At 38.9% G+C, this 18392-nt stretch overlaps 1 protein-coding gene across 2 annotated transcripts in view; it reads right to left on the bottom strand.

Annotated features, from left to right (window-relative positions):
• Positions 1-1367: 1367 nt before the first annotated feature.
• itchb (itchy E3 ubiquitin protein ligase b) overlaps positions 1368-18392 on the bottom strand; it is a 36880-nt gene continuing 19855 nt past the window's right edge. The window contains exons 10-24 of one of the 2 annotated variants that reach the window (XM_041798997.1): positions 15870-16044; positions 15601-15670; positions 15005-15089; positions 14740-14868; positions 11321-11393; positions 10857-10928; positions 10081-10169; positions 9643-9802; positions 9424-9557; positions 8523-8663; positions 4925-5045; positions 4722-4826; positions 4347-4443; positions 2606-2678; positions 1368-1739 (exon numbers count right to left, since the gene is read on the bottom strand). In XM_041798997.1, coding sequence (XP_041654931.1) covers positions 1640-1739; positions 2606-2678; positions 4347-4443; positions 4722-4826; positions 4925-5045; positions 8523-8663; positions 9424-9557; positions 9643-9802; positions 10081-10169; positions 10857-10928; positions 11321-11393; positions 14740-14868; positions 15005-15089; positions 15601-15670; positions 15870-16044 — 1624 coding nt within the window. In that variant the 3' untranslated portion in view covers positions 1368-1639. The remainder of the gene's footprint in view (positions 1740-2605; positions 2679-4346; positions 4444-4721; positions 4827-4924; positions 5046-8522; positions 8664-9423; positions 9558-9642; positions 9803-10080; positions 10170-10856; positions 10929-11320; positions 11394-14739; positions 14869-15004; positions 15090-15600; positions 15671-15869; positions 16045-18392) is intronic. The other variant, XM_041798999.1, reaches the window with a different exon arrangement.

The raw sequence follows: 18392 nt of genomic DNA, 5'->3' as shown, positions 1-18392 counted from the left end.
TTATTTTATTCTACTATTATATCACCAGCTTTATCTATGCAGTCACAGTCTGCTCAATAAAAGCCATGGGAACGTCCACTACCATCTGGTGGCATGGTCAGACACTGAAATACCCTGTTTTTTTCTTTTGTTTTTTTTTTTTTGCAGAACTAAAACAGGGGGGTTTGTAGGCATGACAAAATCCAATATGTGAGTCTTTTTTATGCAAGAAACTTCACAGACACCTCTACACTTTAAAGAGTAAAAGATGTGACCTTCAGTTATAAATTTTCTGTTTTTGACCTTAAATTGATTTATGTATGAATACTGCTCTGTAAATAAACTTGCTTTGCTTTCTATTAAAATGGCCAGAAGTTGGAAATTGCTATGGTTGCAGATTCTAAGATGGGTGGGTATATAAAAGAAGAAAATGCCATTTATTTTGAAGGAGTTTCCTTGACCTTAACTTATTTCGGTCGGCTTGCATTTGGTGTTTGATTCTTAATAAAGTTATCACATAATCTAAGGTACATTTTTAGCACTGAATACAATGAACACCATCCTAAAATACTTTCTATTCAAATGGATTTCCACTTCAGACCAACCAAAGACTTAAAGCAGAAGAAAAAGGTGTAAATTGGCTCTTGAGGCTGATATTAAAATAACTTAAAGATTCTTCCAGAATATTTTAATCCCACTCTGCATCACAACAAACAAACTCTGGCCCTATAAAACTAGGGTCCTTTTAAGTTCACTTCAAATTTTCCACCACATTAAATAATGGAGGTTTTTCACAATCATTAAGTGGATCACAGATCAAACACCACAGAACCAGAAGCTGCTTCTCTTATTTTATATCAGATGGCTCTCCCAAATCTCTCTCTGAAGCACTGAGATTGTCTGTTATTAAAGTGAGTATTTCAAAGCTCCACTTAATTTGAAGTTATTGTAAGTTTCCTGTGTTACTGCATCATTAAAAATAAAATCTACAGTTGTCTTGTTACAAAACAGTGAGAAAATTTAGGAAAGGACAATGAAGTGGAGAGAAAAATTAGATGCAACTCATTCAAATGAAACAATCTTAGAGCAACATTAGATTTTTGGTGAAAGTATCCCTGTTTCTAAAGCACTCACACCCTCTCAGTCCTGCACCTTATCACTTAATCTACATTTTAAAGCAGAGCAACTTAATACGAAGAAATCACGTTGTCAAAGAAGCCTTGACGAGACACTGCTGTGAACACGAAAACGCCACATTGCCTGCTATTAAACAATGACAGGTAAGGAGGAAAAATCAACTGCATTCCCTTAAAAGATGTCATAGAGGGTGAGTTTTCAGAATCCCATGCATTATGTGCCGCACATTCTGAGACACAGGAAGGAGCAGCTTCTGTGTTTTGGTTTAATGAATACAAACTCTCAGACCTGCTGCAAGCATGGTACACACAGTAGACATAAAAAAAAATCCCCAGCTCTGCTTTGCATCAACATGCAGGCAACAGTCTGCACCTATGGAAGTACCATACAGGTGTGTGCATGCATGCATGGGCACAAACACGTCAAACTCCACCCGCCTCTTTTCAAGAGGCTCCCTGAATTTAACACTTATGGTCTTTGAATCCTTCAGACTCCTAAATCCACACCGCTTCTGGTTTTTCTCTCACTCCTGGCCGAAGCCTTCCGTCTCCTCGATGGCAAACATCAGTTTCTCCTTCAGCTGCTCGTAGCTCTTGTATGGTGGCAAATCCAGTCTGTTGAAGCTGGGGAGTGGACATAAAAAAAAAAGATGTCTTCAGCTTCATGTTGGATTTATTGCAGACTTGTTGTGGAGAGTCAAATTTTCTAAAACATCACGACACTGGCCTGTTGTTCAGCATGCCCCATTTCGTGAGACGCTGAGGGTTAAATACGTCCACAGATTTGTGAAGAAAATGCCAATTACTGAAAATATATTTAAGGAAGTTATATGGTAAGAATCAATGAATTATGAAGAAAGGATGGGATTAAATAAGTAGCACTTTCTCCAGCTCTTTTTCAGATATGTGAGCACAATCTGAACATTCTTCAATTGTGTTGCATATTTCATGTGAGATTATTTCTGTATGATCATTGTGCTTTCTTTTTACATTTGAATTGAATTTTAAAAAATAAGTCTTAAGCCTTTTTTCATATGCAATCCAAGAAATTATCAAGAAAATCTGAGGACAAGACTGAATCCAAAATCTCACTGACCTCCCAGTGTGCACACATGAGGCACAGGGAAATATTTGAGCTGAGGCATGGCTGGTGACATCCATAGCTGCACAGCTACCAGCTGTGTGACATAAACCATCCCTGCCTGCTCACTTGCAGTGAATTTTCTTGAATGATGTATTTACAAAGTGGTTTCCAACATCATCATGCAGAAATGTATCTAGAAGGTCTTACTGGAGAAATCTACCAAATTTTGTGGTATTTGAGATTTGTGTATGAGTGAAAATACTAAAGAACTCGGTTCAGTTACAACCTTAGCTGAGAGCTGCAAGGCAGAATGATGCTAACAGACCTAGCAAGATGATACTTTTAACAGATAGTAATCCACACTGAATCAATCTGCAGTCAGTTCTACATTATTCTGTATACTCACCATGTGTGACTTCTAGGAAGCCAGTTTTCTTTTCCCACCTTCTCAATACAGAACTTCTGAGGACCGTTGCTTCCTGCAAGGAGAAAAACAAAAAAAGGTCAAAGATTTACTTTACAACACTGAAAATTAGTATTCCTGCCTGTTACGGCCTCTTAAAAATTATTAATTTAAACCGGGAAAAAATAAGGCTCGTATCAAAAGAGACCATAACATATATAAAAGGACACAGACAAATGGTTTGAGTTCCAAAATAATCCAAGCTTTTATTTTTTTAACAAACAGGTCAATTAATTAATTAAACATTAATCAAATCAATGAAATAAAAAGGGCTGCAGCCGCCGGCCAAAAAGAACAAAAGACGGGTGGTGGACGTGACTGACCACGCAATGGGCCATTGGACCAGCCACCACCCCTAACTAAAACTACCTAACCAATCAAGAAAAGAGCACAACGAGAAAACAGGACTACCGACGACTACAGCCAAACTAAAACAACAAAACCCAGCAATCTAAACATGCCTGGGGAGGGAGGAAAAGGAGAACGGGGAACAAAACGCTTGGTTAAACTGAACGAATTAATACTAAACGAAAAAAAGAGTTACTTAAATACCAAGAAAACAAACCTCCTCGCGCGCTTCTCCATGAGAGTGTCACGGGTGCCTGGCCCAGCTCTGCTCTCTCTGCTCTCCATGCTCCTCTCCCCTGCTGCTCTAATACTCCCCCTCCTCCACCCTGAGTGCTAACAGCACACAGGTGTGCTGCAGCCCACAGGTAGGGGGAGGAGGGAGATCAGAGAGAGCAGGGAGAGAGGAAACATGCAGAGCCAGGCACACGTAACACTGCCCAAATACTGAACTTAGTCATATAAAAATGTGTATTAACCTCCTGAGACCTGAGCTTTTGTTTGGAATGCATTTTTAGTTTCCCCACTCATTTGAGATAATAAGGACCTGATAAGTTTAATAGCTCAGCCTTGGCCTTGAACAGGAATTAATTCAGACCACACTGATGTCAACAAATTCCCAATAATTTCAACGAAAATTTCTGGTAAAAATTCTACTACATATTTCTAAAGTTTCTCATAAAAAATACCCCAAAATTTCATCAAAAATTTCAGTGGCGCTTTATTATAAAACCTACATTTTAATAAAAAATTTCCCCAAAATCCCATTTGGATTCCTGAAAATAGAAAAAATCCTCCCTTAACACATTTTTTGTAACAATTGGGGAAACTTTTGTTAACTAAGTGCCAAAACCTAAATAAAAGATTGATGAAAAAAATGCCCCAAAATAATTCCCTAAAACGTACAAATGTATTCACCAAAATTCCATGAAAATAACAGAAAATTACCCCAATTATCCTATTAAATTTTCATAGAATTATAGAAATTTCAAAGGGCATCTGCTTTCTAATAAAATTTCCAAAATGAAAAAAATAAAGTAAAAAAAAACGTTCCAATTTTTCATGTTTATATTCAAAATTTTAATTCTAAAGAAATGCCAAAAATATACTAAAATATCCAGTATTTCAAAAGAACTACTAAAATTTAGTGGATGTTCCAGACGGTTTTCTCAAAAATTCTCATAGTAGAAGTTATTACTAGAATGTAATGTCCTCATATAAATAAATATCACAGTCATATTTCAACACAAACATACACAGCACCACAATAAGAGCATTATAACAGAAAGATGGCAACTGTAGCACTAATTGGAAAGATAATAATGGTCATAATTTTTACCCATGAGGTCAGCGAAGCCTCCGACAGGCAGTCGACAGGTACCAGAGACAAACTGGAGCAGCCTCATCCTCTTCTCATTGTCCATCTCCTTTACAAACTATAAGACAAAAATTAACAAACTAAAATGTTTGAAGCCACATTATAGATTAAAGTTGGTACCAATAAATTTGTCAGTATGAGTGCTGAAAGATTTGGAGGCAAAGTTTGATATTTTGTTTATGTAATGATAATGAACAGATTCGTTGTTTTAATGTCATTTATTTGAGTTTCTACATACTATTCGTAATTCACAATCTGTACAACTCAGTTCTGAAGATGCGTGCTTATTCACTTGAAACACTCTGCTCATTCAAGTAAAGTTTGGTGCAAACTAACCTGCCAGAACCAGATGATCTGTTTGCTGCTTCGAGCGTAATGTCTGTAGATCGTGTTTCTTTGCCAGTCTGTAAGGTCGATCTCCTGCATACCACACAGCATCACCTGCAACAACAAACATTTGTTTACACACAAGTTCCTTTCTTTGAAAAATTTGATGTCCTTAGGGTCATGTCATCATCACTCTTCCACATCATCCTCACCTCCAGCTCTTTAGCGTCAAAATACTGCAGGTACTGCTGAGGGAGGACCTCGTTAAAGCCTTCGAAGAAAGCCTGCGTCTGCTCCTCCACTCCTCTGGACAGACGCCACTCTGCAACTAACCTGCAGGGGGAGACAGAGACAAACATACAGCTATTACACTTGGAATCATCAGCCTCAAAAATACAAATCCAACAGTTCCCTGCACTTCTAAAGATGCAATATGTAGAATTTTCATGCTGAAATGCTTAAGTAAATACAAAAACTCATAAAAATCATAAAGTGTTTATTTCACGTTGAGTATCTACAGTCCCTCAAATACTTTGAACAATTTTCAAAGCATTAATTCTTATGTGTGTGATGGGACGTGTCTTGTCATGAAAGCCTCTATAATAAAGCCGTAATCTCAAGAAGCAACATGTTTATCTTTATCAGTGTGGTTGTGGAAATACCAGATGCTGTGTTAAAGATAGCTACATAAGGAAGCATGAGTAACTACAAGGGATGCACTGATCCACTTTTTTTTCAGTTCCGATCCAATTCTGATAAATATGTGCCAATACCGATACTAATTCCTATATATATATATTTTTAACAATTATTATTGTTGTTGGTATAATGTGTGAGGTAACATGAGGCTGTAGTAAACCACCCAGCTCCTCTTATTAAAAAGCAAAAAAAAAAACAAAAAAAAAACAAAAAACAAAAAAACACACAAATGAACTGAATTTAAATGTATTCCAAACAATTTTATTTGAACTACTACTAAACATTGATTTATTAGTCGGTTAAACTAATTACCTATCATTTTTTATGAACACGGGCTTGAAATCCCTGTCCATAATGCTCTTTTAAACTGTAACAGACCTCCTGCCGCTAGAGACAGCTGTAGCTTCAGTTAATGGCCGCAGCCCTCCTCTCTTTTCCAAAGGAGTAAATGGAAATAAAGTGGTATGTGGGCTGTCAAGGGTTAAGCTCACGTATGACTCATCCAAAGTAAAAAGAGGCCAAATATCAAAGCACGATATTAATCTGCAAAGAGGAACGAAGGCGCTAGCAGCGCTAGCTTTCAATGCTAGCGCCGCCCGTTATCAGGCTTACGTCACACCCACTCTTCTTTGTGTTCTCTCATCTTTAGCCTAACTTTGACTATTCTAAATATAGATTTATGCTTATTCCACTAGGTAATTATACCACTAAGAGCATCCTAACTAATACTAGCTCAGTTACACACAGACTGTCTCGTGTTAGAGTGTGGTGCGTTCATGGTCTACCCAGGGTTGCCAGGTCTGTGTGACAAAACCAGCCCAATGACCGATAAAACTAGCACAAAACAAGCCCAATGCTGAAATTCAAAATTAAACAGTTAAAACCTCTGCCATACTGCATATATTGCTTTAGTGCCCACAGACATTCTGCTTTTCTGTGGGTGGTGTGTATGTCTGTGTGCCATGTTTTCCTGCCTCTCTGCTGGTTGTTGTAGTTCTGCTTGAGTGTAAGTAGAGTAGTTTTTCTGCTACAATATTAAATGCTCATACACAAGACACAGGGGCGCAACTACCTACTTTCTGAGGGGTATGCAGATATATCACAGCCCCCCCCCCAGTTTAGAGCTATGAGAAGCTTTTCAAAGAGCTGATGAATTATGGGTGTCTGGGTATTTATATTTCATAATTGGACATTTACTGTAGTTCTGTGACTCTGTTAACTTAAAGGGATGTTTTCTATTTTTTTCCTCTAATGTTTGATACTTTTAGCTAAAGGGGGAGGGTCCCCATGTTTTCTCTTTGCCCTGGGCCTCCGAATGGCTAAAATCGGCCCTGCCTCACACCTGCAGCTCCCCCTCACAAATCGTTCTGTCCTGTTAGTTTGTAGCTTTCATTTTTCTGTTTCTGCCCTTTTGACAGTATTTATTATTAGTACGTTTAAGATCAAATAAAACACCCATGATAGGACAAGTTTTACTTAATTTTAAATTATTTTAAGATGTGATCTGTGTGTGTTTGGCTCGTTGATGATGATGACTTGCATCACAAAAGTCATCATCAAATACGAGTAAGGGAGAGCATCGGCAGGAAATGACTGAAGAAATGTGTTAAAACGAGGGCATTAGAAGCTTCAACACAAGACAGCACACCTTTATGAAGGTATTATGGACTTACTGAAGAGACAGACTTCCTCTGCACTCTTTTACGCACGTTCCTCTGTCCTGGGTGCACCCGATGGTAATAATACACAAGTTTTCATTTGAATTTGGCAGTTAAAGTCTGTCTTCTTTGTGTGGACTTATATTTATTGATATGATTTGTTGCAGTCTTTAGGCTACTGCTGACAGTTTTTACCTTTATAGGTAAGTAAGCCTTATAGGAGCCACGATTCAAATGAAAACACCCGTGTACTCGAGGGGGCACACACTGGAGCGCCTATAGTGTGTGTGGGGGGCGAGAGGAGGGGAGGTGAAGGAGCAGAGGGGCGCCTAATCAGAGACATGCCTCTGTTATTGATCATATCGTTTACACATGCACAAACAGCTGTTAAATACAGAAAATGAAATAATAATGAAATAGTTTTACCCCCATCGCTTTGGCACCCCCACAGCGCGGCGCCCCCATGCACCGCATATAGTGCATACCCACTTTTGGCGCCACTGACAAGACATAAAAAATGGGTCTGCTCAACCCGCGGACAACAAAATCTACCCGTGGCAGTACGTTAAAAGTAGCCCAATTCCACAGGAAAACCGCAGACCTGGCAACCCTGGGTCTACCGCAAACTGTAGGATGGATTTGGATCGGTCACTTGGATCGGCGCTGTCAGTCAGATATCCGATCTATTAATTACGTCCATATCGAACCCGATACCGATATTGGATCGGATCGGTCCCATCCCTAGTAACTACTAGAAGCTGCCATTCTGTTGATGCATCTCATTCATGTTTTGTGCTGCTGGTTTTTGATGGACTGATTATTCTCCATAATCTACTGCATATTCTGCCAGCCCAGCTTCCTCTTTAACATGCAACAACCCCAAGCCCCCCACCCCCCCACCCCCCCCCCACCCCCCGAGTGTATTTGATATATTTACAAAACAGCAGACCAAAATTGTTGTATTACTGATAACTCTTCCATAACGAGGGAGAAAAGCTGTTAAAGGTGGGACCAACTTCCTGCTGCAAATGGTCCCAGAATGTTTTGTGGGTAGCTTTTAGCACGCACCGAGAGGGAGTCCCCTTGCAGCGTGGTAAAAACACCTTATGGAGTGCTGTTCATATTGAATTAAGTCTTCAATTTGAAAACAAGTAAGCATCAGAGATTGGTAGAGCTGAGCTGCATGTCTATTTGCAGCTTGGAAATAATTTTGGTCCATCACAAGAAAGCAGAAAAAAGAACATAAGGGAGATAAAGTGACAGAATGCAGCTTCTAATTACATTTCCCACATTCTTATGGAGCAGGCTTTGATGCAACATCTGGTATTTTCATAGCGATGATTAAAATGCTGGGTCATGTCATGCCTGGCCTTAGAAGCAGAGAGAAAGTAATCTTCAACATGAATTTTGCCATACTTTGGAGTGTAAACAGATTTATTCTGAACAAACTGACCTGATGTACTCCTCCTTGTTCTCCTCAGTGACCTGGATGTCTCCTCCTCCTGGTTTCAGCTCATGGGTGGAGATTTCTCCCAGGATCTCTTTGTCGACAGAGAAGAACATCTCTAGCCCGCATTCCTCGATGTCGTTATCCCTAAAGGAAGTAAACATCACAGCACAACTGTAACAACACTGCACCGAGACTCTGAGCCAACACAGCCAGACAAGCAGGTCAGTCTTAGGCCAGTTAGAGATCGGAAGGTCACATCTCATCCTTTGTGTTACAGTCTAACAGATCGCCTCTACGTCTCCTTAGGGTGTCTGTTTAGGATTTATAGCTATTCTGACAACACTGGACAGATCGATCCACTGCCTTCCTGCCTCTGCTCTGTAATAACCATCTCTTCTCTGACATGCAATTATGTGAACTTAAAAGGCCTGACAAAGGTAATCTACGGAAACCACAGGTCCTGGTTAACAATTTAACAGTCAATACTAAGGTGAAGAGAAGCTTTATTGGGACAGGCAATGAAACCCTCATTTCAAGTGCAGGGATAGACAGCTCTTCATAATTAAAACCTTTAGAATCAAGTGGCACTACTTGTTTTTTTTCTCATCATTCTCCTCAGCTGAACAGTTGACGATATGCTAAGATACACTCCATTGAAAACTTTGACCAGGACTTAAAGTGCGGCACACATTTTTCTGCCTCTACAGAAGAGTCAATACATAAAAACAGACGAACCTGCATGTAAACAAAAAAGCACATTCACATGCATGTAAACCAGAAAAAACAACAGCATGCACTGCACTCTACTCATAACCGACACTCCATACAGCATTGAGAAATAAATCCGAATTTTGGTTGAAAGGATTTATTTACAATACAGTTAAGCAACAAAACATGTACTCACTTGATCCACATGAGGGAGTTGTAGAACTCAGGGTCTACCGACTCCAGGTCTTTGAGGGCTAACGGCTTGTTCAGGATGCGCTTATAAAAGGGCAACGAGAAACCAGTGTCGATGAACTTTCCATGGAAAAGAGCCTGAGAGAAGAAACACTCTGTGACATTCTGATTTTAAGCTGCTGTGTAGAAAATTCTTTAGATAAATCAGAATAATATGAATAACCATTGCGATGAAGCGTCCGATGAACTTGAAATACTTGAGGTGGTCAGGGTTTATGTAGGAGGCGGGGTTAATCTGAAGACAGTAGTTATCTTTACCGGCGTATTCAAACAAGCAGTACATGGGGTTTAAAACCTCATGGGACAACAGGAAGAACCACTCCCTGCAAGAAAGGACACCAAAAGCATGAGACAAGGATGGACCAATCCACCAAGTATGTTTATAAAGATAGGATGACATTTTAGAATACATTACAGCTAATCCATGACAGAAACTTCTAATTTAAAAACAGAAATTAAGAACTTAAGAGCTACTGCCAAATAATCATTCATAAAGGAGTAAATCAATTCTTACAAACAAAACATTCATGAAAGATGAATACATACATCGCATGAACACAAACATGAATAACTATCTATGATCATTTATTTTCAAACTCACCTGGCGACACCTCCATAGTCGAGGCCTTCTTCTCCAGGAAAGATGATCCAAAGTCTTCTTCGCAGATCTTGAGCATTAAAGCTCATTATCTAAAACAGAGATTTTTCTTTTAGTCAGTAAATCACAAAACTGAAACTTGGTTCATGTGGGTTAATTATGTTTTTTTTTTTTTAATGTACTACAAAATTTAGAGTATATGGCACACTTTTAGTGGCTAGTTATAGTTTAAAAAGGTGGTTACGTCCTCTACAGCTGTGCAACCAATTAGCATGTATAAAATGCTAAGATATGCACAATCATGATGACAAGTGCAGACACCATCATTTGACAAAGCGCGGTATCAGCGCCACCACCACCAATTTGTTCATCGCTGACCACACTGACAGGGGTTAGTGCCTCTTTTTTATAGCTTATACCCCTCATTTGGTCATAATCCTGCAATTAAGGAAAGTTGGGAGTATACTGTTGAGTAAATAAACTTTGTGGGGTGCTGGTTTTGTAAAGACTCCTCTAATAAGGCAACAGGTGACCAGAGGAGTCTACTTCATAACTATCTTCACAGGCTGGGAGCTAAACTACTCAACTATAGCTAGCAGTAATGCAAACTTCGCACTGCAAAACCAGGAAGAGTTTAACCTTCTTTCCCTATGGTACAGCCACAGCATAGAAATAAGTGTGATTATCCTATTATCTAAACATTTAAACAAAAAAAAAGAGCTAAAAAAGACAACCTCCTGAGTGTAAGAACTAATCTTCCCGGAGGTTGACCCTTTTACCTGCTGGAAGGAGTCCTCAAACAGGGTTTTTCTCGATACTGTGATCTTGATGTGTTGAGGCATCGCCAGTTGCTAGAAAGAATGGGAGGTAAAGGGATATATCAGATGCTTTTAAGATGCCAAAACATGAGATGAGATACAAAAACCCTCAGAAGAGACTGCTAGACCAAGTATTTAGTTCCAGCAGTTTTCTAGAGCCCCAAGTTCAAGGTTATACTCAGACACTTTGCATAGCATGGTTCCAAGGCCACATTTTTCATTTAGTATGGGAAACTACCATGAAGCAGCCCTTAAACCCTTCATGTAATAAACTGTTGCATTTAGTCACATCTGAATATGGCTGGGTGAAAATAATCTACAACTCTGATTTAAGACTTAAATATCATGTCTAATAATGTCTAGCTCCATCCACAACATTCAAAACAGAAAAGAAAGGAGAACTTTACAAAGGTAATGAGTCTCACCTGGCACCAGAATCTGAAGTATTGTACTTTGGCTTTAAAGTCTCTGACGTAGGTGATGTGAGGTCCATTTTCACTGTGGGAAAGAAGCAGAGATAATATCTTAAAAACACAAGCTGTCTTTTGTTTTAAGAAACATTTAAAGTCCCATTAGAGTAGAATTGCCTTTGTGTTTGTTTTTTAATGTCTGTTAAAATCTCCCTGGTTTGCCTTTAGAGTAAATGTTGTATGCTGAAGTCTGTTTGACAAATGCACTATAAAAGTAAACTCATGCTATTTATCATGTTTGGTTATTTTTGCCTTTTATAAGCAGCTTTTCCCTTGTTTTTAAATAAAGTATCATAGCACACAGCTATCATAAAAGTAGGTCAAAAATGTGAAGAATGTTTGTTTATCGCATTTCTGTTTCTGTCAGTCCATACGGTCACATTCTTCTCCAAAGTCACCAAACTGGTTTCTCCTCCATTGAAACCAAAGTAAAACTCTGCGTCATGTTTTCTGCTCAGAGTTATCTAAGGTGTTACATCAGTGAGACTGACAGAATGAAACCACTGAGGCACGGTGACCCATCAGTCGTATCAGGATAACGCCTCACAAGATGTACGGTTGGCATTCTCAGAGACGGTGACACACATTGATAAAAATCTGCTCAACATGAAAGACCTAGAAGGAAAATTACCTGGTGGAGTGTTTTCTATTCAATGTGTTTTAAAGAAACAACAGAAAGAAATGCTTTGAGCAAACATAAATTAATTATTTTGTTAAATACAATCCTAATGGACTCTTTCTAAATTAGCTCATACATAATATTACTACACCTGCCAAATGTGGTTAACCGCTTAGGGACACACGTCACACGGCCAAAATATACAACAACGCCAACGTTCGCGGTTCTGCTATGTTGGATACGAGAGTAAGTTGAAAGTTCTTTGCTGGTGTTGTTGTATATTTTGGCCGTCGAATATTGATGACATGTGTACTTCCGCTTCCTTCAAAATAAAATAACCTTTCGTGTTTTTTTGGCCTGAGGCCATTTTATCTGGGGTCGTTTTTTTCTGATGTCGTTTTGTCTGATTACTTTAAATTTGGGGCAGTTTAGTCTGAGGCCGTTTTGCCTGAAGCAGTTTTATCTGACGCTGTTTTATCTGAGGCCGTTTTGCCTGATGACTTTTATTCTGAAACCTGAGGCCGTTTAATCTGACGGCGTTTGGTTTGACCAATGACGCCGTTTAATCTGACGGCGTTTGGTTTGACCAATGACGCCGTTTAATCTGACGGCGTTTGGTTTGACAAGTGAGGTCGTTTAATCTGACGGCGTTTGGTTTGACAAATGATGCCGTTTAATCTGACGCCGTTTGGTTTGACCAATGACGCCGTTTAATCTGACGGCGTTTGGTTTGACAAGTGAGGTCGTTTAATCTGACGGAGGTTTTCCTGAGTAATGTGGGTGTTTAGTTTGACAAATGACTCTGTTTGGTCTGATAAATGACAGAGGTTTTCCTGATGACTGATACCTCATTCTGAGACCTGAGGATGTCCTAAAATGTACACCGTACAGCACTGCCCATCTCCACCCATCTCTGCCTTTTACTTCTTGTTTGGTATTGAGGACTCTGTTCAATAAATAAAGCACCTCATAAGCTGTGTTTACCAAAGAGAAAATCAATATTTTGTTTTCATTCAAAAATTTCTCAAAATGAGGGAGAAATGCACAAAAAGGGCACTTCCAAGTTTGCTTTATGCAGATGCGCTCTTGTGTTGCTTTCAGTGCCTAGGGGCATTCTGGGATCACTATGTAAGCATCTTTTTAGTGCATTTTTCATGAAAACAAAGTGCCAGTTTAGTCTTAAAAGGAACCCTGCATGATCAGACAAGTTCATCTAGTTGGATCGATATTTGTATCTCTCAAATGTATATTAAACTAAAAAACTCACTAAATATCCCACATATCAGCATTTTGATTTCATTTCAGCTCATAAACTCACCAGGAGACCGCCATGTTTTCATCATCGTTGGGGAGCATGACGTCACGGTTCCACAGCGCTCCTCTCCACTGCTAAGCAGTAACTGTTTTTCAGACAGTTTTTCTGCTTGCAGCTGTTGCTGCCATGAGTTTGCTGCGTGTTGGTTTTGTCTCCCTGCTGTCAAAGATCTCTCATTCCTACAAAGTTTTACCTCAATAAAGCTCCATCAAATTACTAAATTGAGTGTATAGTGGAAGTGTGCTGGGAGCTTTTCAAAATAAAAGTATTTTATATATAGAACGGAGTTTCTCCAAAGAAAGGCTAAAGCAGACTTTTACTTTGAAAGGTGTAAATTGGAAGTCTTTTCGTATTGTGTTTATCTTTACCTGAACCATGTGGAAAAAGAAAGCTTCATAAGGAAGAGAAGTTCAGGGAACAACTTTATTAAACAGATTCATTTTAGCTCGTGGCCTTCATCTGGTTCATCAAGAAACAGATTTCAGACATTTTCTACCCATGTGGACATAAATATTTGCTACAACAAGGTAAATATGGCTCTGTATTTATCATTTTCCTGTCTAGATGGACAGATAACTGCTCATGGTGAAAATATAAAATAGAAGAGACCTCTAATTTTAGAATTCTCCGTGTGTGAAACGTGCTGGGTTTCTGAGATGCAGCCCTAACACTGGCTGTCAGTCTGAAACAGGTTACTGCTTAGGATCACCACAGAACTGTGATGTCACGGCGCCAGCGCGGACCAAACGGGACCAAAACATGACAGTTTCCTGGTGAATTTATAAACTCAAATGACTCAAAATGCAGATATCTTGTGAGTTTTTTAGTTCAATATGTATATGAGAGATACAAATATCTATCCAACAAGATGAACTTCTCTGATTATGCAGGGTTCCTTTTAAGAAAATACATTATTGAGAAGAAGGCCTCAGGTGTGTGGCACTGAGCAATGCTGGCCTTAACTTGCAAATTCCATATGGGTGGGTTTCCATGATGCAAAGGTGAGTTTGGGCGATTGAACTAGCAGCCTATGGCTGCCTCCATAAAAAGAAGGACCCAGTTATAATTATAAAGATTGAGAATTTATCTAGCCTTGGAAAGCTTAGAGATATTTAGGATTCTGTAGCCTCAGTTTAAAACGATAAACAACAAAGTAAAGGTTACTTTTAAATTAATAGATATTTCAGTATGCAGAAATTCTTCAGACTGTTTCTGCACTACCATACCATGACAATGATGGCAAGCTGAATGATTATTCAGGGGAATTAGAGATGAATCACCCTCATCATCTGGAATCATATAGCCTAATTTTACACATGATGATGATGCATTGTGAACTGCTTCATTTTTGGAATGTTGCAAAGCAGTTGCAATTTTTAACTGGCATTGCAAATCTTTGGTCTGAATATAAAAAAGAATATAAAATATTGTTAGACATACAGTGAGGATTTTCCAGTGCGAGGGTCGATGTATGTAGTCGTTCTTCTGTTGTGGTCAACAAAGTAAGGAATACCGTCTACAGTGAACCTCATCTCCCAGCCCTCAGGTAGAGGCTTCTCGTTGAGCAGCCTGGATGAAAACAGATGACACAAATGTTTAGTTAACAGCAAATACATGCAGCTTACATTCAAAAACAGTGCATCCATATTTTAATATGAAGGAAAAGAAAGCAGGTGAGTATCAAAGAAAACCCAGACACACTTACCCCTGTGTTCTTGGGTCCTCCCACTGTGTTGACCGTGTCGGGTGATGAACAAAATAAACCCTCCCATTTGAGTCTGTTCTTTTTTCTGAAAGAAAGCCACAAATGTTAAAGTTCAGTCAGCTTTTAGACACTCAGAGAAAGGGAAACTTGGAGAAATACAAAAGTTCCATTGACATTTGTTTTCCCAAAAAGGTTCATAGACATTCAAGGGTTTGTTTGCATGCCTGTATTAGCCTCAAATGTTCCACAGCAAAAGATCCTCGTTATGAAAATGCAATAGTTTCTTATGTAGTTTTGTGGTTATTTCATGGGTAAAACAGTCCTAGGTTGCATGATGTTAAGCATGTTATAAAACAGATCGTCATGACAGTGTATGTGTTGGATTCTTGCTGAGATGTTGTCATTGTTACACAACTTTCCTTGCCCCGAAAAAATGTATTTAAGATACCCAGCATTTGGAACTACAAGCTGAAAGCTACTGTCACCAAACAAACTTTATTTAGTGAAAGAAAAGGGCATAATGAGAACTTTAACACACATACTGTAAGTGGGCCAAAATAAAATTCTCATTTAGACTGAAAACGCCAAGATCTTACCCCATCCATGTGGCAGAGGACCGAGAGGATCAAACTCTTTATTCTGAGTAGCAGCAGCCTGGTCCTGTAGCTAGGCAACAGAGAAACTCTATTATTACGAGTCAAAAATTACAAGAAGCCAGGTATGGCTGTTTAAAATTAACATTTTAATGGATGTGACACCTTTAAATAAAAAACAAAACAACCTCAGGCAGTAAGAGTCAGCTGTAGTCTGTTTATAAAAACCAACATCATCACACTGTCTCAGCTTCAAAAACAGGAATTCTCACCCCAAATATGAACCTCTGGTTGAACTGCTGCATGGCGCCCTGTAGCTGGCTGCGCTGGTGCTGCCACTGCTCGTAGTTACGCACCGTCTCCACCGTGGGGCGCTGCCACGTGGTGGTTCTTGTGATGTGATCGACAAAGTAGACCCTCCCCATCTGGTCTACTCGGCGCTCCCAGCTGAGGACAGACAAATGGTGGGAGAAAGATAAAGATTGGTTTCAGGTTGAAGCTGCCAAAGTGTGGAGCACCTCAAAGTCTTGATGCTCCATTTCATGTAAATAATTTATTACAATGGTATTGAATATATCTGACTGCTGTACTTTAGACTCAAAGACAGCATTCTCAAAGAGTACATTTCTGGAACTTTTAAGTGTTTTAATGCACCCTAAAATGTTTTAACACTTCCAAAACCTTTATCTTCACAACTGAATAGTTTTTAAATATTACAGCAAATGGTACGGCTTGCAGAATTCCATTTATTTTTTACTAGTCAGCTGTTAATAACAGCATAGCATGCTTTTGACTAAACCTAGTTCTTCTCTCCTAAATCTTCTAGATCTTCAGGAGCAAATGACAGGGTCATTAGAACTATTTAAAGTGGTTTGGTTTAGCAAAATTACTATGTGGATGGAATATACAAATGTGTGGAAAATTGACTATTTCTAAAAAGCAACATTACAGTAAATATAAGGCATTGCCTAAACTGGAGACTTGTGAATCATTCTGATTGGATTAGAGTCCGTCTTCATGTCTGCTGGGGTTTTTTTTGCTTCAGCTTTCATTTTCACTACAAAACCAAAGTAGTCCACAGTTTTCAGCACTCAGAGTCTGCTGTGCTTGTCAGTGTCACATTTCCTCTACTAGCCAATCAAAATCAAGAAAGGACGGGGTTTATGATGCCAGCTTTGTCGACAGCGATGGCAAAGGAGAAACTGATCTGACTCATCCTTTCTTCACCTGCGGCAAATGCTAGTACAGGATTCCTTTTCATTGTCTTTGTTTTCTTGGTGATAATTCCTTGACAAAAAGTAATATATGAAGCACAAAGAGCTATTTAAAATGTTTTCTGAATGCTACAGAGGAAAGCAGGTGTTTCCTTTTGGAACCTAGCTGCTGTAAACGCTGGTGAAAAGCTCTGAAACCGAGGTTGTGGGTGCACAGTGTGGAAAAAAGACGGCTGTGGACACGGGCCCTGCAGCATGTGGTAGAAGACGAAGAACCAGATATAATCTGGTGTTGAAGTTAAAATTTATGTTACTCTAATAAAAGAACATTTTTATTTTATTTATTCATTTTCACCAACAGGTTATTTACATGCTTAAATCGTAGAGCTGGCTGGGGGGACATTTGGCCACAGAGATATGACTTAAAACTGACTTCATATTTCTTACTCTGCACCTCTGTGTATTATGCTAATAGTTTTATTGTTTTTTTATCTGTTTAGACCCTGTCACCAATTTATAGCTGCCTGTTTACTTTCATTTTGTTTGTATAACCTGACAGTTTTAATCCCACTCTGTTTAAACCATACTCTTGTGCTCAATGTGTTTTAATATTTTTTATTTATTTTATTTTATTGCCATTCAGCTTAAAAATGACTAGCTGTGATCTCTGGTCCATATTGCCATTTCCTACCATAATGCTCTTAGTGAACTGTCCCTACAGGTAGAAATGAGAAACAGCAAATAATGTTGATGCGTCAGTGGTTAGACTTTGGAAGTCAACAAAGTCTTCAAAGTTTATGGCTCAGATTATGATCAAATAAAATGAACAGCAACAACAAACTGAAATTACTAAAATTATCCCCCTATAATAAAACACATTATGCTTATCTTGCCAACAGGTTCACTGATGTTTTGTGGTAGGTTAAAATGATGACATTTCAAAGCTGATGGGCAATCCTTTAGGAAATTAAGTGCTGTAAAATGACACAATATCTTTATTTTAACGACTGACACCATGTCCTGACAGCATGCAAATGTCTGACATTGTGTTGCACATTCCCCGTCCACACTGCATCTATTAATTATTTACTTCCTAGACCTGAAAATAGCAGATTTCCCCTTGCAAATAGCATGCCATCTGGCGCTTTTAATTTGAATGTAGATGAACAGAAGAGTTATGCTTTGTAACAACGGGTCTTTGACGGCTGTGAGCTGCCTCAGTGTTCACACAAATCAGCGCATAACATTCCAAACGCAGGTATGGAAATTATTAATGCATAACTATCTTTTTGTAAAATCAGATAATGTGCACAGTCAAGTGAGGCAAGTGAAAGAAAATCAAGAAAGTCTTCCATTAGGAAACTCCTGGTGCCTTGTTATCTCCCTCTTTCCTTGTTCCTTGTCCATGTCAACATAAGCAACAGAGAGTAAAAGGAGGAACAGGGCAATGGCTCAAAAACATCATGCAGCATTGTTCTGGATCACTCACAAAATGTCAGGATGCTACAATAGGAATCAAAGAAATTAAGTTGATTTAGTCGCTGACGCTGGCCCACAGTTAGAACTTCCTTAAAAGACAAA

This window comes from Cheilinus undulatus, linkage group 11 (assembly GCF_018320785.1).
Source record: "Cheilinus undulatus linkage group 11, ASM1832078v1, whole genome shotgun sequence".
Taxonomy (NCBI): Eukaryota; Metazoa; Chordata; class Actinopteri; order Labriformes; family Labridae; genus Cheilinus; species Cheilinus undulatus.
This window is presented reverse-complemented; position numbering and strand designations above follow the sequence as displayed.